This window comes from Buceros rhinoceros, unplaced genomic scaffold (assembly GCF_000710305.1).
Source record: "Buceros rhinoceros silvestris isolate BGI_N320 unplaced genomic scaffold, ASM71030v1 scaffold3838, whole genome shotgun sequence".
Classification (NCBI taxonomy): domain Eukaryota; kingdom Metazoa; phylum Chordata; class Aves; order Bucerotiformes; family Bucerotidae; genus Buceros; species Buceros rhinoceros.
In genome coordinates this window covers 21,814-45,433 of record NW_010426191.1, presented here as the reverse complement: position 1 = coordinate 45,433, position 23,620 = coordinate 21,814, and the positions used below count along the sequence as shown (strand labels likewise).

The following is a 23,620-nucleotide window of genomic DNA, read 5'->3' as shown; positions in this document are numbered from 1 at the left end:
TTCCAGGTGTCTCTGCTGAATGCAGGCTGTAGGCTGCTACTTGGCCATCCTTGCTCTGTAGTTCCTTGTAGCCAAAGTCTTCTTATTACTACAGTGTGATAAATGTAGCTCGTTTTGTCACCTTGTCTTATTTTCCAAAGGTCTGCAGATTTCCATTACTTTTTTTCCATAACTTCTTTCTTGCCAATACCAAAATGTCAAAAACCCCACAATGTTCTACTCAGTTTAGGAATGTTACAGCAAAGGTTGGGTTGAGATTCCTGAAGGTAGGTGATTGGAAATCCAGAGAATTCTGTTTCAAGTTGTTTGTTTTCTTCTGTGTCCCCATGCAGATGCATTTCTTAGGGAGTGTATTCAAACCAATAAATTATCTTCTTGAACTTTGTGCCCCATGAATTTGGAAGAATGAGAACTATTCTTCACCCCAAAGTGAAGGAGGGGCTGAGAACCAAAAATAGATCTGAAGTCAAAGCTTTTATTCATGGTTTCCATTTCAGAGTAGTGGAATTTTGGTGTGCAGCTCTTTGCTTGTGCAATATTTTATCGAAGATAAAGCAAGACTGCTTTATGGCTTATCTACAGGCTGACCGTGACTGGTGCATTTTGGGATGTTTGCCCAAGTAGGCATATTTGAGCTCTCCTTGATGTGGAGATGGCAGAAAAAGGCTAAGACAGAGTTGGTCTCAACAGGAGACACTGAGTTCACAAAGGTAGTCCCCACCAGATTTCAGTGATGCGGCTCGTCAGGCAGCTCAAAAGGGCAGTAAGAGGCACAATAAAGAATCGAACTGACATTTCTTGGGTCCCTTTTGTGTAGCCTGTTGGGCCTCACACTTGGCTTGAGTGATGGTAGTTGAAACTGGTACGTCTGTCCTAGAAGGAATATGTGTGAAGCTCTTTGCATCCTTTGGGAGCTCCAGGAGCTCCAGGCCTTGTTGCACTGATACATGCAGGGTGGGAGGAGTTATGTCGCATCCTTCTCCATTCAGAGAATAATTGTTTGTTCCTGTATTCAAATGTGAAAGTGTGTTTGACCAGCTGTGAATTAAAAGGAAGCGTTCAGTCCCCGAATCTCTCCTTTGCATCGTTTCAATGACAATTTAATGACAGAAGAGGCAGTTCTGTGTTCTTTGATTCTTTACTGGTCTCGTGTGAGAAGGTGACAGGTCCTTGGAGACCTGTGCCTAGCTTATCTAGTGTGTAAAGACTATGATTCTTCTGGCAGGTTTTTTCTGGAAGGGCAACAGAGCCTCTTCTCTGTTGCCACCAATTTGAAGCCCAGATGCTTAACAATAGTGAATTTCCTCAGTCACTTGTTGCCCGTGTGTGGCAAGAGTTGACTCTCCATGAAGACATGGTCTACTGAATAACTCTGTTCAGAATACTTCCAGAAAGTCAGACCTTTTCTGTGTGCCAAAGTGACTACACGCTGTGGCAGGCATTAAACTGACTAGATGATAATTTGCCTTTGCAATTATGCTGCACACAAATATACAGTTAGATTTGTCTAGCTGTGACATTTGGTGTAAGGAAAAGGACCTGGGGGTGTTGGTCGACAGCTGATTGAATATGAACCAGCAGTGTGCCAAGGTGGCCAACAGCATCCTGGCTTGTATCAGTACTAGTGTGGCCAGCAGGAGTAGGGAAGTGATTGTCCCCTTGTACTCAACACTGGTGAGGCCACATCTTGAGTACCGTGTCCAGTTTTGTGCCCCCCACTTCAAGAAGGACATTGAGGAGCTTGAATGTGTTCAGAGAAGGGCAACAAAGCTGGTGAAGGGTCTGGAGAGCAAGTCTTATGAGGAGCGGCTGAGGGAACTGAGGTTGTTTAGCCTGGAGAAAAGGAGGCTGAGGGGAGATCTTATTGGTCTCTACAAGTACCTGAAAGCAGGTTGTAGAGAGGTGGCCGTTGTTCTCTTCCATGTGACAAGTGACAGGACGAGAGGAAATGGCCTTAAGTTGCGCTGGGGGAGGTCTAGGTTAGATTTCAGGAAAAATTTCTTTACAGAGAGGATTGTGAGGCATTGGAACAGGCTGCCCAGGGAGGTGGTGGTGTCCCCATCCCTGAAAGGGTTTAACAGACCTGTAGATGTGGTGCTGAGGGACATGGTTTAGGGACCGTGGCAGTGCGGGGTGAATGGTGGGACTTGATGATCTTAAAGGTCTCTTCCAACCAGATGATCCTGTCATTCTAAGGGCGGGCAGAGGAAGAATGGTCTCCCCGCCTCGCCAAAAAAAAGAAAAAAGCAGATAGTAGCTTCTGAACTGCAGCTGAGATCTGTTGCCCTGTAGCAAAGAGGGCACACTTCTCAGCAAGATGAAAATTCTCAGGGAATAATTCCACTTCTGTATGAAGCAGAAACCTGCAATTTTAAAGTTTGAAAATTTGATGATGCGCAGTTGAGACGTGGATGGTGGAATTTTGGTGGTCTCTCTCCTGGGAGTGTGGAGGGTGGCTAGGAGATGGATGCAGAGAGGAGAGGCTTTGGTCCATCCCGTTGTTGCCCTGGCAGGTTCTGCGGAGAACAGCTGTGCTATCTGATGCCTGTGGGGGAAAAGGAATATGCAAATTCTGACAGACAAGTAGGGCTTGTTTTTAAAATAACTTACGCAAAGCTAAGTGCTATGAAAATAACTGGTTTACTGATGACTTTATCTACTCGGGAGATGAAAATATAAGTGAAAAATAAATCTATCTGGGTAGCATAACTCTTACTGCTGGCAATAAGAAAATTGATAACGCAGTTTGGGACCAGCAAAGCAAGTGCTGTACTTAGCACAGCAGACTTCTGTATTGGGTTGTCTTGCAATTTAGTGCAACAAATCATGTTAAACTCTCTAGAAACACTATCTTAAGCGTGCTTCCCTGGGCAGCAGAGCCTCTGGAAAATAATGCAAGCTGAGCAGCTTCTGATGCCTGTGCTTGAGTACAGGCTTGTGTCACGGAGTTGGACAGGAAAAAAAAGTAAGTTCTGGAAGGTGTGTAGGGACTGTGACTGTGTACGAGTGCAGGTAAGTGCATTTGCACATACTTTAGCCTATTGTCAACCATTCCTGAACTGGAAAACTTCTTCCAGCTGTAGACTGAGACAAAATTAATGGTCTCTGAAGCACCAGGGAGGCTGAGGATGTGGTAAAGCTTGTTCACATCCTTCATGTTCAGCTGCAGGCCCTGACTGGACACCAACGGCTGCATGGGGCAGGGGGGTGGACTGCTGCACCCAGAAGCTGGAGATCTGGCTGCAGAGCCCATGGGTTTATCCAGTGCACCCCACTGCCAGGGGACGTGTGTTAGGCTCATAGGGCATTTGTTAGTTATTTTTTCCTCTGTACTTAAAAAATTTTAACCTTCCTGCTAAAGAAAAATACTATTGTCTGTGTTAGTGGGACTGGAACGAAAGATGAATAGCAAGTTAGCCTTGAGCAAACTGTCTATCTGACTTTGATAGCTCATCACTTAAAAGATCCTTTTATGTTGATGAAAAAGTATGATGTCAAAGCCAGGGGGAAAAAAAATAATACCAATACTTAGAGCTAAACTTGCCAAGCTTCCAAGAAGAGCCTCTGTGTGAACTGTTTGTTTCTCTACACGCGTGGCTAATTAGCGTGGGTTACTATAAGTCTGAGCAGCAGTTTATGGTGCATCCGTATGTGAAATCCTCAAACTGGAGTAGCGTAGAGCAAAGGATATTGCAGCCGTGTCTCTCACAGCCTAGCAGTAGTATGCTGGAAATGCTGGAGTATAGTCATTACCAGGTGAGTTGTTATTGCAGGCTTGTTTTAAAATCTGTTCCTGCAGCTTACAAGCTCCAGGAGGTCCTTTTCTGCTGGTATCTACGGCACTTTATTTCATTTCTTCCACAAAAGTAAGTGGCGGGCATACATGATCGTTTGTAACAGCGAAAGTCACTTTAATGGAACTGTTTTAAAACAAAGAAAAAGTTCTTTGAATATTATTATACTGTGGTTTGTTTTCTAATTTCTGATAAAAATATTAACGATCAAAGAAGGGCGACAAAGAGTTCCAGGGTATGGTGAAAATTTTGTGTGGAAAAAGTATTGCCTTTCTTCTCCTGCTTATGTAGGGTGTGCGAGAATAGTTCGGTATGTGGTATTTCATATTTTGTATATAAAAAAATTCTAAGTACTGAAAAGCTTATCTTAAAAGCAAAAATAGCTGTTGTTGAGGGCCGTGATTGATCTGAACTGAAACACTTCTTGTATCTTATCTGCATAATGTGTTTATAAACAGGCTGTCTCATTTGTGTATGATTTAGGCCATATATCTGAGATATAAATAATTTGCAGGGGGAAAAAATGGTGTGTTCTTTTCTTTAACCAATGCATTACTTTCAAAACAAACAAAACCTAAGAAACCAACAACAAACTTTTAAATCTCTCTGTGACTTGGCATCTGCTAAAGGATGGCAATCCATACTCCTTGGTTTTAACTGACAGCAACTAACAAGTAAAATGAGTCCTGCAGTGCAACTTACTTCTTCGTGCTGCAGTGAAAACCAGATGTCGCGTAGCCAAAGGTCTTGAACGCCGTGCCGTCTGTTCTGGAGTATCCATATAAACTGGAAAACCTGAGCATTGGGCTGGAGTGAGAAATCTCATGTTGTAGAAACACCAAGAGGAACTTCTTGGTTTATCAATAGTAATTATTGAAACACTAGCTCATAAACTGATTTCTTGCCACCAGATGCGAATTGGTGGAGCGCTGCTTGGAGCTGCGGGGGTTTCTGCTGTAAGTGAAATGCTTAGCTGGTATATGTGTCACAAATGTGGACCTCGAATCGACAGCACCTGCAGTGATGTTGTAAACCAATAAAGCCCTGTTTGAATTGTGTTGTACAGGTGCAGACTCACCTTGAGAATCCAACCAAGTACCATATTCAGCAAGCCCAGCGGCAGCAGGTAAAGCAGTACCTCTCTACCACTCTAGCAAATAAACATGCCAACCAAGCCCTGAGCTTGCCGTGTCCAAACCAGCCCGGTGATCACGTCATGCCGCCTGGAACTGGAAGCAGCGCGCCCAACAGCCCGATGGCCATGCTCACCCTTAACTCCAACTGTGAGAAAGAGGTAATAACGCTGTCGCTGCGCGTAGTCCTCTGTAAAACGGAATGGCAGTCTGCTTTCTTTCTGTTCTATTTGCTCGTTGTTGTTGTGTTCGTCTGTTCTGAACTGTTCACTTTGAAGACGCAACTGCTACCTCTGTGTCTGCCTGATGAATATATATTTGCATAGAACACTTCAGCAAAAAGGCTGTGTCCCTCTAACTTTTCCTTTTTTTTAACTAATTTTGCTAGTTTGTGCTTATTAAAACTACTTTTTTTTTCCCCCTTGCTTGATGCACACAGTGAATAATTGACCTTTGCAGAATACAAAGCTGTTTTGTAAGCTGTAGTTTTCTGGAATAATGTTATTTATGGCCCGTTAAGTGTAGAAAGAGCAAAGAGCATAGCAAAAATGACTGAATACACAAAGCTTTTTGAAATACTTATTTTTACAGTTAAATTGGAAGTCTCCTGCTTAGCTGGAAGACCCGATTATCCCAACTAACACACCCTAAAATGTACCTGGTTGCCCTTTCCTGATGAGCTCAGTGCTGCAAATAGCAGACTTCACTAGCCTATGCCTGGAAGTCCTTTGCAACCTTGTCTTAATCTTTGCTGGCAAAAACAGCGCTGGATGTGACATGTGTGCTCAGGTGCCGAAGGAAGATGATTTGTAAGATGTCAACAAGTGTAAGAATCATGTCAATGATTTGGTAACTTGACAAATGGGAGACAATTCTAGATTTGTGTCCCCTTATCCTCCCCCCTCAAGCTTTTGTGCCAGATTTTTAATAGAAATACACTCTGTGAGGAAAATGTTATGCAACTTTGGGACTCAGTTATTACAGAACATACTTTGCATGTGCAAGAGTGATTTCTTGTGCTCCATAGCTTCAAAAGAAACGAGAATCCAATAGTTCCATCCTGTCATCTCAGTTGTATCCAAATTTTTTTTCTCAAGGTATTTACAGCTTCACTTTGCTGTGTCATCAGGCACGTGTGTGCATGACACTGTTTCAATCGTGCTCTTTTTGGGACTGAGACTGTGCCATGAACTCAGATCCATGCTTTGCTTTTTCTTTTTTTTTCTTCTTTTTTTTTCCTTTTTATTTCTGCAGGGATTTTATAAATTTGAAGAGCAAAGCAGGGTCGAGAGTGAGTGCCCGGCTCTGAATACACACTCACGAGCATCATGCATGCAGGTACTGGATGACACAGGAGTTGGAGCACAGTTCCCCTTTCTAACGAGCATGTTTCATTGAAGTTATGTTGAAGAGTAAACTTGCTCTGTAGTGTCTTTAAGAAGCTGAATATAAGATGTATTTAAGGAACAAAACAACGTTGTTTATTAGCATTGATGTCAAAAGTGCGTTAAGACATCCAAAGAGGGTTCGTGCTTTTCTAGCACTGTAATGCCACAGCAGAACAACGTACCAACCGTGCTTTAAGGTGTCTCAGTTCAGGAAATCTTCTCCAATGCAGTTTTCCCAAGACTGCATCTATTTGTCTCAATAGTTTCTAAATCACATTTCTCTGAAGATCACTTTTGCATTTTTAAAAAACTGGTATGAGAAGGCTTTAATCCATCCGTGGTAATTTGTCCTCAGTAGTAATCCTTCTGTTTTTCTTTATTTTATTTAAACTAAGGGGGTTTTATTTCTAGTAACAGGCTTCACATATGGGCTGTAACTGTTAGTTCCTTTCTTGCCCTCACTTCCAGTCAGTGTAATTTGCTCTGATCATGCTTTCTTGACCTGATACAAGATTCCCATATGTTACTATTTCTACCATCAACTTTATGCATCGAATTTGTAGGTGACTGTCATTTAAGCTCCTTTTTTATAGTGAGCAAAAAGGAAATAGTCCTGCAGGACAGTGTGGAGCACCTGCATGGATGCTTTGGAGCTCTCTCTTTCTCCTGACAATGCAGGGGCTTACAGAGGCACCTTCCAGCCCAGAGAGAAGATGGCTTGCACTATCTAAAGTCATCTCTGAGTTGCTCTCGGGTGGTGCTTTCTGAGAGGATGTGCAAGGGATGTGAATCCGCCAGTTTCTGTTGTCAAGGGCGGGCAGCCTGTCACCCAGCAGCAAGCTTTTGTTCCCTCTCCTTCCCTGCCAGGAGTCAGGGACTTGGGCATTCCCATCTGTACGCAGGTTCTGACCCCACAACTAGAGGAGGGAGGTGGAGGGTGGGAAGTTAGTGCTGCATGGGGGAGAGGGATTCACGTCATTAGCGGAGCTTGTTCTGTGAGGAGCTATCTCCTCCGCTGTTCCTGGGAGAAACAGCGTGTCTGTGGGCAGGTGGTGCAGGGTAATTACTGGTGGGAGGAGCGGGTTAGACCATGAAGCCTCAGCTTTGTCATGACCTGGCTGAAGAGTGGGAGACATGGCTGAGGGGTTGGATTCGGAGCATGGCAAAACTGCACAGCACCTCCGTTGGGGCCCGGCGTGTGGCTGGAGTGCTTTGTCAGGCCTCTGTGTCAGAGTGGTTTTATAACTGTGTTGGTTTTCTTTGTCCACCTTTTCTGCTGCAGATGGATGATGTGATCGATGACATAATTAGTCTGGAATCAAGTTACAATGAAGAAATCCTGGGCTTGATGGACCCAGCCCTGCAAATGGCAAATACGGTACAATGGTCCTTTCCTTCTGGTTTCCCTGTTAAGTCTCGTTGTCTTTCCTTGAGAGAATGCGAAACTGTAGCATGACTTAAGGAATTAAGTCTTGCTAGGAATTAAGCAGTTATTGTCCTGCCCCATTGATTGTATTTAGTTTTCCTCTGCAGAGCTTAAGGTTTAGACTTGGAATGAAAAACATGGATTTAAAAATGCAAACTGGAGTCAGGTTGAGGGAATGCAAAGGACAATTTTGCTTTTATTTCCAAGTCAAATTAGTCCGTGAGAGGATTGTAACAGAGCTGGGCTAACAGGAATGAGCTCATACCCATTGGATATTAAAGATCACGATGGACATTATATTTGGCTTCAGAAAGCTTAGAAGGACCCTCCAGCATGCCAGATTCCTGTATCTTGTGTTCAAGTAAGAAATTTTATGCCGTGCTTAAGCCTGTGTTAGCATCTCTGTCCAGAGACACTTACTTTAATTGTGAGCTCTAACATCAGAGCTTCAGCTTAACCTGGTTCCAGATGGAGAGAAGTCCCTAGCTAGATGACAGCAGAGATGGTACAAAATTGAGGGGGAGAAAAACATATAAAACCACAACCTTCAAAACAAACAAAATAGGGAGGAATAAAGAGGCTCAAGAACTGAACGGGGGAAGGGGACGTAGGAAGCCTGTGACAAAAGACAAGAACACAGAGGCGTGAAAGTCAGCGAGCGAGGGAAGGTGCAGGTTACCTCCGAGTTGCTTTTTCTGTTTGCTGGTTCACATTGCTGCGAGCATCAAGATAATTGTAATCCTGGCATAACCGTAGTTTGCTCTTACGCGGAGGGTAGCTCTGCTGAATTTTTTGCCTTAGGCTTAAGTGCTGTTAGATCTGGCTGAGTAGATGTCTGCCAGTGCCGGCATCTCTTTCTTTTTTATCTAGTGCCAGCGTTTGCAGCTTACCACATAGCATCGGTTTTGCAGCATAGGTTTGCATTAGCTGACAGGAGTCATCTAATGTCATGTTAACCTAGGCCTGCGCTCCCACAGATTCCCACAGCCTGCGCGGAGACTTGGTGCCTGCTGCAGGAAACAGCCCACCAGCACCCCTTCTAAATAGTGCCCTTTGAGTAGAAGGAGGAATAACTGCAGAATCCTCCTGGAAAGATGGATTTTCCTTTAATCTAAGAGGGCTTGAGAAGTACATCTGTCCTGGAATTTGAAAGAAAAGCTTAAAAACCTGTGAAAAAGATACTCTTCTTTTTAACAGAGGGATCAGGTTCTTCTGGAGTCCTTTCTCTCAAGTTCCATTGGGTTGGGACCCGTAATTTAGGGGGGACTTGGATTTCTTTGTGTGTTTCTTCCTCTCTCATGTCACAGCAGCGGCTTTTTGCTTCCAGGCAAGGTCATAACAGCAATCTGCACTCTTCCGGTGCAAGGAGTTCACGTAGTCAATGGTTAGGGTAGTTTGCATCCCTCCGGCTTGCTGCCTGACAACAAGTCTTGTCAAGGCTGTCTGATGCACGTTTGCTCTGAAATTTCAGCAGCTGCCCGCTGTCTGTGGTGAAGTTTGTAACACAAGGATATGAAATAGCAAAATTAGACTTACCTACAAATACATTTAAATTGCTGGAGGTAAAAGGCATGTTTCAGTCTCTAGGTTAACTTGGTCCTGAAGAGGTGGAAATTGAACCATGTTTCCCACCAATCAGTTTGTGGAAAAAAATTAACCAAATGTAACAGATGCTTTTCTTTTGGAACAGGATTTAGCTGTTAAAACACTCACCATTTTACTAATGGAGAATTAATGTCTGTGGACTGAGCTCCATAGTGGTGGAAGAAATCGAGAGGAAATGGTCTCTACAGAGACACAACCTATAAATAACAGAGCTGAGACTACAACAAAGGCTGCTGTTGTTCCGTAACCAACAAAGAACAAAAGGACCAGTTTGTTACATTTGGTAACAATAGTTAATTGATAAGCAAAATTGAAGATTTCTGGGGTGTGGAGCTAGCGAAGGGAGGTTTCCAAGTACCTCTTAATTGAAACAGGCTCATTGCAATTGACTGCACAGGGAGGTGTTTGTAAACTTTGGGTTTGGGTCACAAGTTAACTGGCTTTGCCCCTGTGGTGAAAGGTATTGCAGAATGGTCACTAGTTTGCCAAGGAAGATCTGTGTAGATAGGACCTAGCAACTGAACTGGTAGCATACAAGGACACTTTACAGTACCTAAGTTGAGATGACTAGTCAATTCTAGCGAGAGTGTGACGTGGAAAGCCACGTTGAGTACACACAGCTCCACTTCTAAATGTGTCTTTCCTGTGGAAGTTAAACTCCAGAAGTAGAGAGGAGTCTTATTGCAGGGACTGTTAGCTAAGAAAGCTTTAAGGACAGTGTATTTAGGTTGGAGAAGACAGGGAAGGAGCCTCCTTAGCGCTAGAAAATTCCGTATCTTTCTCAAGGATTTGAGACTCCATCCTCCAAAGGAAATGGCTGTGGGAGTTTTGAATGCTTTCCTATCTCTTTGTGCGTGGGGAAAGGAATGAAAGGTTTCACTGTCTTAATAGATTAGAGCTAAAATGTTTGCAAACTGTTTAATTTTTGCTGGCTTCTTCCAATGGGAAGCATTTGAAATAAGTGCTTATGCCTCACAGTGTTGTGTCCATTCTAAGGCCTGGCAGTTTGGGCTTTTTTTGCCTCGTTTCAGCCTACTGAATGCTTTTTGTGTGCTCACTACTGACTCCTCCATCTCAAAGCAATGCCCTCAGCGTAGGGGTCCCCTCCCCTTTCCAGTTCCTTAAACTCTGCTTTAATGATTATTGGTCTTACCTTGCAAGTCAACTAATTTTATTCCTCTGGGACCTGGAATATAACTGTCAACAGAGGATGTGCCTCAGTTCTAACTTACCTTAACTGCAGGTGGTTTAGTCCTGTGAGATGAGCTGAAGTGTGTACGCACTTTATACAATTCCTTTCAAACTAAAAATATAAAGGTGGTCCCAAGATGTGACTTGTAGCCGTCCTGGAGAAGATGTTTCTCAGAGGCTCGTGCTGAGCACACTCGAGGCTGAGTGTGGACCGTACATGTAGGCACACTTGCAGTAAAAAGTTAGAGCTGAAGCGTTGACTTGTAGAGTTCAGCTTGCAGGGAAAAGTAGCGGCAGAAAGAAGCCAATCAGTCTCTTTGCATATGGATTGCTGATCTAAACTGAGACTGACATCTACCTCTGCTGTAAATTCCCTTGATAAGCATTCACGGGTACTTGCAGAACTGCAACGTTTAGAGCTCTGCAAATTTCTCCCCTCGTCCTCCTTTACTGAGCTGCAGCAGTGCTTGCAACTTCTGCAGGACTTCCATGTGCGCATTCAGCAGCTGCTGCCTGCACTACTGTCCCCTTTTGTGATCGCTTACACAAGTCCTGTTTATTGACACAGAATGTGGCACTATGATGACCCTTTTGAAAAAAGAAATAAAATAAAAATCTTGTTGTAACATGCCGGGTCCATCCTATCTAAGGAAAGTAGCTTGGTGACCTTAACTGTTCTCCAAGTTTCTGTATAACCTTGCTGCTTTACCCAGGCTTTGGGATGCTAGTTTCCAGATTTCTGGGGAGGGGGGAATACTTTTTTTATTTCCTGAAATCCTAATTAGATTTCACGTGTCTGGTTTTGAACTTCAAGTCCCCGGCCTACAAACAAGGTCTTTGTGCTCTCCCCATGCTTGGGAGCATGAATAGAGAAGGCGCATCCAAGTCAGAAGGGAGTATGACGCTGTTGCTGTGCTTATGTCGTGGATGCATTTGAGAAGCCGGAAGATACAAGGGTCAGCCTTGTAGAGCAGTGAGAGTGAGTGATTACCCTGACACGCGTGCACGTAGGTCACAACTGGGACTGTAGTCTGTGATGGACAGCGGTGACCTTAGCTTTAGTACAGATGTCCCTTTTTTTATTTTTTTTTTTTTTAATACTGCGTTCAAGGATGTGAGTGCATCTTGGTGAGAATTCAGTCATGTTTTCCCTTGGTCACTTAAACTGAGTCAGGGAACTTTGTTGTTGGCCACTGTCTGTTTAAGCCAACTATCATCACAGCTTCTAGCTGGTGGTACTGTAATGGATGCGTATCAACTTCGTTTTTTCTGGTAGCTCCAGCTGGCAGAGAAATTTCCTTAGGTCTCAGTCTGGTAAGGACCATCAGTGGGAGTTTAATAGTCCAGGGTGTGACTCAAGCCATTGTATTCACCAGGTTATTTACATGGGTGTAAAGTTAATACTTACTGTAATCTCTGCAGGATCAGTGTCTTGGAGGGATTGGTTTTCTCTGCAGCAACAATGATGAGAAGTATTGCCACTCAGATAAGATATCAAAGTGGTTTATACCTGTCTGTTCAAAGCCTGACTTGAAAACAAAAAAGAGATGGGTAAAATAATCCACTCAAGATAAATGTAAACTTCTTTAAATACATTTCAGTTTAAAGGGATTACTTTGATAAGTCTATCCTTTTTCTGTATAAATCCTGTTTAAACATGCCTAAATAAGAATAGCAGAATGAACAAGTAATTGAGGAAACTTAATGTAAAAATAATCTTCCTCCTACTGATGTGTGTTCTTGTTACATAAGGCAAAACCCAAGTTAAAGTAAACGTAAATGCTTTCTGTGTAGGTAGCTTTCACATCACATGAAAAGGGTGACTGATCAATACAATGTTCTTCCTCAGGCATGTGACAATTTGCTAAGTACACTCCCTCACAAATTCCTGGAGAAAGGGGGACTTCCTGCGGGAAACTTTTATAAGCTCTTTCAGGTGTTTTGAGTAAGAGGAGTGATGGGGGTACAGATGTAAATAGTTTCACTGAAAAATAAAGAGCGACAGCACAGTGATATTGTCAGTGTGTTACCCTCTTCTGCGTATTCTTGAGGAGAGAGGTCAGAATTTTCCCAGTGTAGGTGTTTTACTCCTCGTATCTGTGACTCACTGACCTTACTGCACGCTCTGTTTGCCCATGGGAAGAGCACAGATTTCTCAGAAGATCCTGACTGTTCTGTACGAAGCTTTTCGTAAGGGCAAACCGAATGATCCTTTTTCTTGTTTATCTTTTCCAGTTGCCTGTATCTGGCAATTTGATTGACCTTTATGGCAACCAAAGCATGCCTCCTCCAGGACTAAACATCAGCAACTCGTGTCCAGCTAATCTTCCTAATATAAAAAGGGAGCTCACAGGTAAATATGTCTAAAATGCCACCTTGGAGCAATAATGCGGTTGTTTTTTTTTTTTTTTAATTCAGGTTTTGAATTCAGGTGATACTGGACATAATTTCTGTTATGAGAAAGAGCAGATGGATGAATAGTTAATTTTTGCTTTGTGGACCATTTTTTAGCAGACATTGTAGCCTGCAGTGCAGTTGTGTTCTTATGTGGGCATGTGTGTGTTCATTGTTCAAGATAAGAAAGAGTTGTTGTAGTCAAATCTGCACATTGAAAACATTGTGTCGCAGGAAGCTTCCACTCAGCTTTTGCAGAGCTGTTTTCTAGTTTCGGCTTGTTTGCTCTATCGACGCCACACCTTAACGACTCCACATCTGGAGTGTCTGTGGGATTCATGTCAAGGAATGCTACACGCTGAGGCTTTGCTCTAGTGGGGAAGGGCAGTAACAAACAAATAACCCATTTTAGTATGAAATCTGGATGCCTGGATCCTATAAAATGTAAAATTAGGCACTGGAGAGAGAATTTGCATCTCTTAAGATGAAAACAAAGTATTCTGTAAATTCGTTGACAACTCCTCCAGCAGTGCTCTGAATAAGCCAGGGGAGGGAGGGAAGGGGTCATTAAAACCCCCTTTCCCTCAAGCATATGTGTACAGCAGCTAAATAGTTTGAAGAAAGAACTGAGAAGTTTCTTACTCAAGCATGTTTTATTTTTGTTGTTCTGCTTCACTTGAAAGCATATAATCACATGTAGGGTGCAACATACAAGGCAAGCTTGTCCAGAGGACAGACAGATGGAAATCCCTTCCAGAACCAATGACAAAATCATCCGAATACCCAGAAATGGCTGTTCATAAGCCATGTCGTGCTGTAGGCAGTATGGTAGAGACATGGTTTCTTTCTTGTCAGTCGTTTTTCTGGGTTTCTGTTGTGAAAACTGACAGGCTGACTCAGTTACAAAGCAGGTTCTAGGAATTAGTTTAAGTAGAGCAGTTTTAATAGCCCAGGAGTCAGTATCTCAGGAGGAAATGCCACCTCTCTGAGCTGGCAGATATTTGCGTTTATATGACTGCACAAAATTTGAGTTCAGCACCAAATGAAGACACAAAAACTGCGCAATGTTTTGTGGCTGCTCGAAAAAGGAGAGCTGGTACAGCTATGGAACTATGTTAAGAGAAGGGTGGGAGGGGATGAGAACTACTCTGAGTCTGTGTTGCAGATGGTTTTGTTGCCCCAGTTATAGAAAGTTAAGGGTGGCTGTAGACTGCAAACTAAACATCCAACTTGTCGGATGTCCAGGCTGGTGGATTCACTGCAGATGGTTGTATAAGAGTTGAGGCAAAGGAGGCAGAAGGAGAAAGAGGGGAAATGAGTGAGTGAAAAGGTCTAATGGAAGGAAGTCCTCAGTAGGACTCAGTAGGTAGTCAGTAGGTAGTAGTACTTCAACTCAGTAGGAGTCAAAGTAGACCTGAAGTAAGTTAAATGTCTATGTGCCACATTGACTTGCACACAGAAACAATTTAGGTGAGTGTTGCTTCCGTGCAGAATACGTGCTAGCAGATTGCATTTGAATTGAGGAAAGGTTTAGGAGTTAAGCTTAAATTTAACAGCAGTCACTTTGGCACTGATCCGGCCAAGCCTTTGTGCAGAAAATGCTGTTGACAGTGATTTCTGACAGCCACTGCTTTTTAAATCAGCGTGTTGTTGCAGGCAGGAGTCTTGGTTCTCCATTTCCTCATTTTGCTGTTGGAGCTGGGCTGGAGAGAGCTTGCAATATTTAAACCTGGTATTTGTCAGAATCTTTTTTCCATTCTACTATATAAATACAAAATTATGAAGAACCCCCCCAAAATCAAATCTGTTATTCCAGTGTCTAATGTCGGTTGAGAGTTGTCATCTGTAGTTACTGAAGTGTTTAATGGGAATCCTGCTCACCCAGGAGGGCAGTTTCCATCAGTTTTGGCCTTAGAAACCTCATATCTGTTTCATAAGGCAGTGTCAGATTAAGCTCAGGTTTCATTAAGACACACAATGATCTTTTGAACTTTTTGGGGATCCTTTGGGAGCCTAGCTTAGGAAAGGCTACGGCCTGTTACGCTGCGTGTAATATTGGGGTAGCTCTGTCTTCTAAGCAATGATGCAGTAAGCTTCCAGTACTTCAAGAGAAACCCTCATCACCTGTTATTTTGAGTTGGGTGGGACATAATCTATATTCCTTAAAAATAAAATAATACTGGAAAGAGATCTGTTGGAGTCAGTGTGTGTGTTATGGAATGTGTGATGATAGATCATACGCTCATTCCTCTGCACTGACTTACTGTGAAGTGAAGTAATTCTTGCTGGTTTTGAGATTTAAAAGCAATAGGACAAGGTTTAAGGACCTCACCTTTTTCAAAATTAAAAGGGGTAGGGCAAACATTAAAATACTTACAATTGTTCGAGAACTGTAATATCGAGAAAGAACTGAAAAGAACAGATTTAGTTGTGCTTTTTCCTGAACTCTTTCATGCTGAAGTCTGATAGTAAATACGTGGAACAAGGTTAACAGCAGCTGAATTGACACAACCGATGTGCAGCATGGTTGTCATTATTTTTCTTGCTTTTCTTGAGGCAAGGACAATTGTTTCCTAACATTATTGCTAGTAAAGGTGTTGAGATTGTATTACACAGTTAGTGTCACTGGGAAATACAGCATTTTTAATAGGTTGCTAAAGGTCTCATGGTGATGTGTGTACACGTGCCACTGAAGGACATAGCCTTAATTCCGGTGAGCAGAGCCTCTGACTCCCGACTGCTTCACATCCTGCTCAGGCAGCAATGCAGCAGGCATGCTGTTCCTCTGGTTCAGCTTCAGCCTGGTACGTAAGCGTGCCGGTTGTACGTACATGTAGGAGAAGGTATGTTGGATTTCAGCAGTTCGTTGTCCTCAAATACCTTGCTGAGTCAGGGCCTCCGTGGGAAATGTCCTCGTCATGGCTGTCAGTGTGGGAAGAGATGCTCGAGCCCATGCCAGCATTGCGTTTTGGCAACCACAGCTCACTGTACCGGCCCTTCTCGCCCTTTGGAATGGCTGTAATAATTGGTTTGACAAACATCAGTCGGGCTTCCTGCACAAATGGTCCACAGGCTGAAATGTTGTGTTTGAGTGACTTTAATTACTTCATTCACATGCACAGCATGTTTTTTTCCTACAGAGTCGGAAGCGAGAGCGTTGGCTAAGGAAAGGCAAAAGAAAGACAATCACAACTTGAGTAAGTTTTGGTTCTTCACACTTTGCACCAGATTCTAGTACCGATTTTAGGCGTTAAGGGTTCAAATGCTGGAGTTTTAAATCTGAACGAGACACTGCATGTAGTACATAGTACCAGTTTCTTATGTTATGCCATGCCCACAGATCAAATACCTCGAATTCTTGTGTGCTTAAATCTACTACTGAGTTTTAAACTCCATTTTTGTTTCTTTCAAAAAGCCAAATGAAGGGATGGCCGTTATCAGTGGAAGTACTGGGTAGGAGATTTGATCCAGGAGCTTTTAACGAATCCATTTTGCACAATATTGCCTTTTTAAAAGAAAGTTAATCTTAAATCTTAGACGCATTGTTAGTTCGTGACTCTAATCACAAGTGTGCATCCTCAGTGTGGCAGTTTTATAAATTCTGGTTTTGAAGTGAACACATATTTACACACTAGGAAAAAATATTTTAGTGTCACGAACGTCTTATGACTGAAAGGATCCCTAAGATTTCCTTTTATGCTTAATATTACTAGAAAAGAAGAACGGTTTCATGCCTTGAGCTATTAAAAAAATCTTTGCCATAGCGTGAAAAGCAAATTCAGGAAAACTGGTATTTAAGTTTGACTTTTGGTTCCTCAAAATGTTGCATCTTTGAGAAAGAGACTATACATTTTGCCCCTTTTCCTGCTTTGGAATTTCCTTGAGGATGTAAATTTTTGTCTCTGAATCTGTGTTGCTTTTCCCTAGGAAAGCCCTCGCTCCTCAGCTGAGTCCCGTGCTAACACAGCCATGATTTAGAGGCTCGGTTTGACTCTGCCACTTCAGCAGTCCCGTGTTTTTACAGTGTAGACAGACCTTCCATCTTACTCTGTCCATGTGTAGGAGAGCCAAATAAATTATTCTGTTTTTAAGCTTCAGGCGAACATTTCAAAGGTGCTTGAAGAAATCTTTGATGAAACACTTGGTAGTTGTAATTAAGGGTGAATTACTTGTAACATTTGTGCTGTTTTTTTCCTAAAGTTGAACGAAGAAGAAGATTTAATATTAATGACCGTATAAAAGAACTAGGCACTTTGATACCCAAGTCAAATGACCCGTAAGTATAATGTGCCCGTGGGGAGATCTGTTGAAAGAAAAAAAACTTAGGGGAGAAAAAGAATTTACAAAAAAAAAAATTCCTGTGTTTTCTTGTATGATCTTGGCACTCTATGGCTGTAGAAATGCTTCAAGGTTCCATTACACTTTTTTTCAAGATTGTTCTGGGGTTTATTTTTCCCCTTTTGGAACTTACTGAAGTTTAATTTGAATTCTGTCACAAAACTGTCCCTGTACCTTGTGCAGCAGCTCAGCATCTGGCAGGATCCTGTGCTTCAGCAGGGCCGGGGTGATGCTGGGAGCAACGGCCTTACCAGAGGCAGAGGTGTCAGGGTGTGAAACCTCACTCTGGTCTCACTGCTTAGCTGGCCGCTTGTCTTGTAAAATGATTCTTCTGATTTATTAGATGTCGTAGTTTGGTGAGACAGAACCAGTACTTCTTTCTGTGAAAATGGAGAGTGGTTCATCAGGGGAGCAGTCACCTTCCCCTTCTTCTAAGAAAAGAAAAATAAAGAGCGTAGCTCTGCATCTGTTCACTGACTGTTTGCAAGTGTTTGTGGTAATTTCCCAGTAGTTCTTCTAGGTAATTTTACTGCCACTAACTTGTCTTAATGCTTTCCTAATGCTGATTCAATAACAAGGAAACGCCCCCCTTGCTCTGGAGCTTAAAAGACTCACTTAAATTTGAATCAATGTCCTGTGGTGCGTTTGGGGAGAGTTTCCATTGTTTCAAGGCAGTTGCTCATGGAGCAGCTCACAGCTGCTCTTCCAGAGAGGCTCTTTACCTTCCTCTGAGGCAAGCAAGACAACATTGCACAGCATCAGCCTACGGGGTGGGTGGATCTTTGGTCAAGTTTTTTTATTTAAACAACTAAGATGATGTGGAGGAGAAGATGGTGCAGGCAGCCTTTTTCTCTAAAGCGAGCGTGGGGGGAATAATGTGGGAGAAGCCGTATGGGAGCCGCATACCCACTGCCTGAAGAACCATCACCCCTAGGCTGCACTGTGGCGTTTGTATTTTATCCAGAGTTTAAAGCCCCTGAATATGCACTCTTCCTACCATGACACAGCTGTGATGAGTACCATCAGGAAGACTATCGCTTGCTGCTCCTGAAGGGCCTCAGTCTTTCTCCCACAGAAGCACCAGCTCATCCATGGTCTCTTTAATGCCCCGGCTGGAATCAGGCATCATGCAGACAGCAAGCCATGTGTCATTTGGGAAGAGTCTTGCAGGGTTTTGTTGTCACCTTACAGCATAAGGCAATGAAAGGAGCCCCTGGTCTTCAGTCGCTCTGCAGAGCTGGTCCCAAACTGTGCAGAAGGCAGGTGCTGGCCCCGGGAGGGCTGTGTGGAGCTCTGAGCCCTTGGGCTGGCTGCACTCCGCTTCCCAAGAGCTGCCCTCTGGCCCCCTCTAGTGCATTGCAAATGCTTTCTGTATTCGTCAGCTTGGGGTAAATGCCAGCCAGGCGTTGTGTGTGAGATGTCGTCAAAGCTGCCCACGTGGAGGTCATGACTATGACATACAGTCTCCCTGAGAGCCTTAACCCTTCCTTTTCTCTCAATGTCATAGGGATATGCGCTGGAACAAGGGAACTATCCTGAAAGCATCAGTGGACTACATCCGTAAGCTGCAGAGAGAACAGCAGCGCACAAAGGAGCTGGAGAACAGACAGAAGAAGCTGGAACATGCCAACAGGCACCTGCTGCTCAGAATACAGGTTTGCTGATAAATAAACTGCCAGTGCTCTTGGTGTTGCAGTGTGTGACTGCAGGTAATGGTAACTGAAGCTCGTTTGTAGGAGTGTGCATTTGAAGGAACCACCATTTTAATTAATGGTGGCCAATGCTGAGAGATCTTCCCGGGGGAAAAAAAAAGAAAAAAGGTTACATTAGTTTAAAAAAAGTAAAATAAAATCCCAGCACTCTAGTAAAGCACTTATGATAGCCATGGTAGAACAAAACCAGAGCAGCCGTAAGTTGCAAACCGTACTATATATCAGGTTTATATGGTGATATTTTTTTTCTGGCTGCAAGACCTAAAGAATTGGGACTAGATATATCATCTGGTTGTTGATAGAGATGAAATTTGGTTCAGCTGTTTAGGAGTTGTCTTGTTTGTGGAGCTTTTTTACTTGTAGCTTTAGTGCTTGTTTTCTTCAGAAGCAGTTTCAGACAAATGACGATAAATGGATTATTTTTGTTTTGCTTGTGGGTTTTCTAAGTGATGTAGGGAGCCATCCAGGCCCTGTCTCTCAGAAGCTCCACAGATTGCAGTCTTCTGCATCGGATCTCTTCTTCCCTCGATCAGCCTCTCCCTGATGCTCTGCAGGAATCTGTCCTCTGCTTGCGGGTTGGAGGGTAAACACTGCCCACAGGACAAACTGGGCAGGAGAGCAGAACTGGTGACAGACACTGCAGCACTGCGTCTTGAGGTCCCTGCAGCTATCTTGGGGACTGGCAGCTGTCTTTAATGTTGAGGCTGCCCTGGCTTGTCTGAGAGCAGTTGCAGGGAAACCCCCCCTAATGTGGGATGATCTTCAGCACAGCTTTTGTACTTTGTTGAGCAGTCTGTTTGCTAGAGTGAGACGATCAAGACATGCAACCTTTCAGCAAAGCGATGTCAAGCAGTGGTATTTCAGAGCTAAGTCAGATCACTTTTTAAGCATCTTTTGTCTTTGCATTACCTATCAGCTCTGGCTCCTTCTTCAATCAAAGTAACATAAAAACCAGACCCTTGAATAATGGGTAATATATCTGGCAGCAAATAAAGTCTGTATTTTCTCTTTTTGCCATGATTCTGATCGTGCACGGAATAAGGAGCTGCTGATTTTGGCATGGTAGCTGATGGAAGAAGTGCTTCCTTGTTCCACCTCCTCCGCTGATCTTGCAGCATGCCATTACGGGCTTGTTGGCTTAGCTTGAAAATGGAGCAAAGGCTGTTAATCAGCCTCAGCGACAGGAGTTCCCCGAAACAGTGCAGTCACAGCAGTGATTGTGATTGCCTGATAGATACGATGCGTAAGGAGAAGCAAAACATCTCTTACTGCTGCACTTGAGAAAGGCTATTGTGATGAATTCTCCTATTGCCTGTCTCCAGTCCAGAGCATCTGTCTGATTAAATGTGAAGGTGGGATTTAAACTTTTCACGAAGATTCAAAGAATCCTGGCTGTTGTGTGTGGTCTGAAGCTTTCCTATGACTTGCCTGTAATTTCTCAGTGCAGGAATAGTGTGGCTCAGTTTTGGCTGACCTCTTTGCTTCCATCCAGGCTTGTAGAATGAGAAATGTCCCCTCCAGTGTCTCGGCAGGAAATGACAAGTGTCATACAGACATGCTGTACCTTCACATGGGACTTCTTAAAAAGAACGAAGCATACCTTCATCTCTTTTTCAACTTCTAAATGCTTTTCTCACCTGACTGATGCCCAACTTGCCTACTGTGACACTGGTTTGAGAAGAGGCCTGGAGGGATTCGTGTCTGTTCTGCAGGGTGCTGGGTTTTGGCTCTGGTGTAGGTTCTGAGGAGAAGTGTGAAGGACCTGTGTGGGGTGGTGTCACCCACCTCTTCAAGAGATGGAAGCTGAGGTGAAAATTTGCAGGGCAGAATTGTTCAAGGTGCAAGTGCTTGTTGCCGCTGGACGCGGGAGGAAATGGTTTGTGTACAACAGAAGGAAACTAAGTCGCAGCACGCGAGCATGAGATGGCAGATTTTGCTTTCAGATTTCTTTATTGATTTGCCCCTTATTCTCCTTCACAGGAACTTGAGATGCAGGCTCGGGCACACGGACTGTCCCTTGTTCCGTCTACAGGCCTTTGCTCCCCTGATATGGTCAACAGGGTCATCAAACAAGAGCCTGTGCTGGACAACTGCAACCAAGACATCATGCCGCACCACACAGACCTGTCTTGCACTACCACCCTCGATCTCACTGACGGCACCATCACCTTCAGTGACAACCTCGGCAATGTGACTGAACCGACCGGCACTTACAGCGTTCCTGCAAAAATGGGATCCAAACTGGAAGACATCTTGATGGACGATACCCTCTCCCCCGTCGGAGTGACTGACCCACTACTTTCCTCTGTGTCTCCTGGCGCATCGAAGACAAGTAGCAGGCGGAGCAGCGTGAGCATGGAAGATACCGATCATGCCTGTTAGCATATACTTGGCACACCCTTAATAAACTGCTTTGTTTCTTGATCAGTAGATGAAATAATTTACCTTTTGTAGAATTTTTTGATTTTTTTCTTCCTTGTGCTTCACCAGTAGCCCAGTGTGTGTGCGCGTGTGTGTATATATGATATATATAGGATTTTTTTTTAGATTTTTTGTGAAGAAACTTGTATATTCTATTTTAAAACTACCAATGCCTCCAAAATATTGTACAGCCTATGTACAGTATCTGTGAACTGGATTCACCAAGAACTTTCAACTGGTCAAATCTACTCAAAGCAATAGAACTACAAATGAAGAGTCTGTTTCTACTGGGGGGGCGGGAGGGGGCGAGGGAATCGTAGAATTGTAAATGCAACCTATTTACTTGGAAACAAACTGTAAAGTTTAAGAATGTAAAGAAACCAAACCACAAAAAGTCCCATTTGGATGGTGTTAATTGAATAGCGCTGCCTTAAAGATACCGTGTCCCTCAGAGGGGGGTCTTCACACGACAAGCGTTTCGGGAAGAATCCCCACCCTTCTCCCCTACAAACCAACCCCCCAAGTGTTGGACATCCTGACTGTGGTGATTGTGAGGTAAAAAGCTGTTGCTGAAAATGGCAGGGAGGTGCCAGCCTCTTCCTCAGAGCGCTGGTTGATTTGACTCTGAGCTGATTTGGTTTTCCTTTGGATCACGGTTCGAGTTTTTCTCTTCGGTTTTTATTTTGTTCTGTAACACGCAGTGACGGTTTGCCAGCAGTACACCAGGCAGGAGTGCTGTCAGCCGGAATACGCTCTGTGGACAAAAAAAAATCGATCCGTTTTATCAGCTGGGCACATTGTACATATCTAATTGGCTTTATTTTTTATTTTTAAATTGCATTGTACAGTTTATTTTGATCTGCATGGATTCCTTAGTTATCCTCAACTTTTTGTTTTAAATATATTTGTATTTCATTTGTAAGATTTTTGCCTCTTAATATTGCAACAGTTTTTTGACATTTTTAAAACTCATTGGAAGTTTTCTGCGTTCTTTGTAAACACTTGAAAGGAAGCTTTTATGCAGGGTTCTGTGTTTTAAGAGAGATTTTGAGAATATTTTGTATATTACAGTCTCACTTTGAACATGTTTTTAAACACATTTAAGGTAGAGTACAAATTTAGATTAGGTAATAAAACAACTCTGTAGAGAAACTGAACTTACATATTTATTTTTAGTGATACAGAAAGAAGTAGTAATATGCTTGGAAACATAACTCTGTAGTTAATATACCCGTTATAGTAATTTGTGTTTTATTTCAGCACTGGGGCTGACATAAGAAAAAAAACCAAACAAAAAAAGAGTAAATTACTGTATCTGCAAATAACTGTTACTTGATAACAATGGTATTAATTTTTAACATGCAACAATGTTGTAAAAGTAGTTCAGTGCATTATCTACTCAAGTGTAGTCCTATGCAATAACGGTAGTTAGACGTGTATCCTATCAAACCTAGGTGTTCTACAGAGGTGACCTGTGGTGGGACGAGCTAGACGGACTGGATGGATTTCTCCACCGCAGCCTACAGCTGACTCGCAGGCGGATCTCATTCAGAATGAAGTGCCTTAAACTCTAGCTGTAGTCTTCCTCGACTAGCACTGACTGAAGTGTGGCATAGGAGAGCTTTAGGGTGGTGGTTTGTAGACGTTGAAGTGTAGCATGGTGCCTACGTATAGAAAACAAGAGCTTCCCATTCATTCTCCTTTGTGCTGCACTGGAAATGACATAGGATAAGTGAAGCGGTTGGTGACTCGAGTGCCAGTTTGGCAGCCTTTGTAAGGAAAACTTGGTCGCAGCGGTTAGTGTTCAGAATAAAATGTGAATGGGGTACGATGGGGCAGCTGGGGACAGCGTCAGGGGTTCCCATAGCCTGCGGTGTGGCTCACTGAGCTTTCACCCAAATGTTTCCTCACAGAAGGATTCTTGAAGTGTCCCCTGCCCAGCCCCGCTCCTCCTGGTGCTGATGGTGAGGAGCGCCGGGCTCGGCAGGGACACAGCTTGCTGTTACGGTACTCCGGGGTCTGCGTTCGTGTTGCTCTTTCCGTGGCTGTTGCTAGCTGTGTCCGGCTGTCTCCGTTTCTGCTTGAGCAGCGAGCTCTGTGTTAGCGTTGATGCAACCACCGGGTTGTGGCTTTTTTTATTACTATTTTTCGAAGGAGGAGCTGGAGTTAGATTGTAATGATGCCTCTCCCCCCCACCCCAGACAGCTTTTGGGAATGT

At 43.4% G+C, this 23,620-nt stretch overlaps 1 protein-coding gene across 8 annotated transcripts in view; it reads left to right on the top strand.

Moving 5' to 3' along the window:
• MITF (microphthalmia-associated transcription factor) overlaps window positions 1-23,124 on the top strand; it is a 52,911-nt gene extending 29,787 nt beyond the window's left edge. For 2 of the 8 annotated variants that reach the window (XM_010141389.1, XM_010141398.1), the window contains 8 exons: window positions 4,861-5,088; window positions 6,182-6,265; window positions 7,598-7,693; window positions 12,773-12,890; window positions 16,072-16,128; window positions 17,132-17,207; window positions 18,777-18,924; window positions 20,962-21,778. In XM_010141389.1, coding sequence (XP_010139691.1) covers window positions 4,861-5,088; window positions 6,182-6,265; window positions 7,598-7,693; window positions 12,773-12,890; window positions 16,072-16,128; window positions 17,132-17,207; window positions 18,777-18,924; window positions 20,962-21,363 — 1,209 coding nt within the window. In that variant the 3' untranslated portion in view covers window positions 21,364-21,778. Of the gene's footprint in view, window positions 1-3,697; window positions 3,757-4,860; window positions 5,089-6,181; window positions 6,266-7,597; window positions 7,694-12,772; window positions 12,891-16,053; window positions 16,129-17,131; window positions 17,208-18,776; window positions 18,925-20,961 lie in introns of those variants that run through there. The other 6 variants (XM_010141396.1, XM_010141394.1, XM_010141393.1 and 3 more) reach the window with 6 other exon arrangements.
• The last annotated feature ends 496 nt before the right edge of the window (window positions 23,125-23,620 follow it).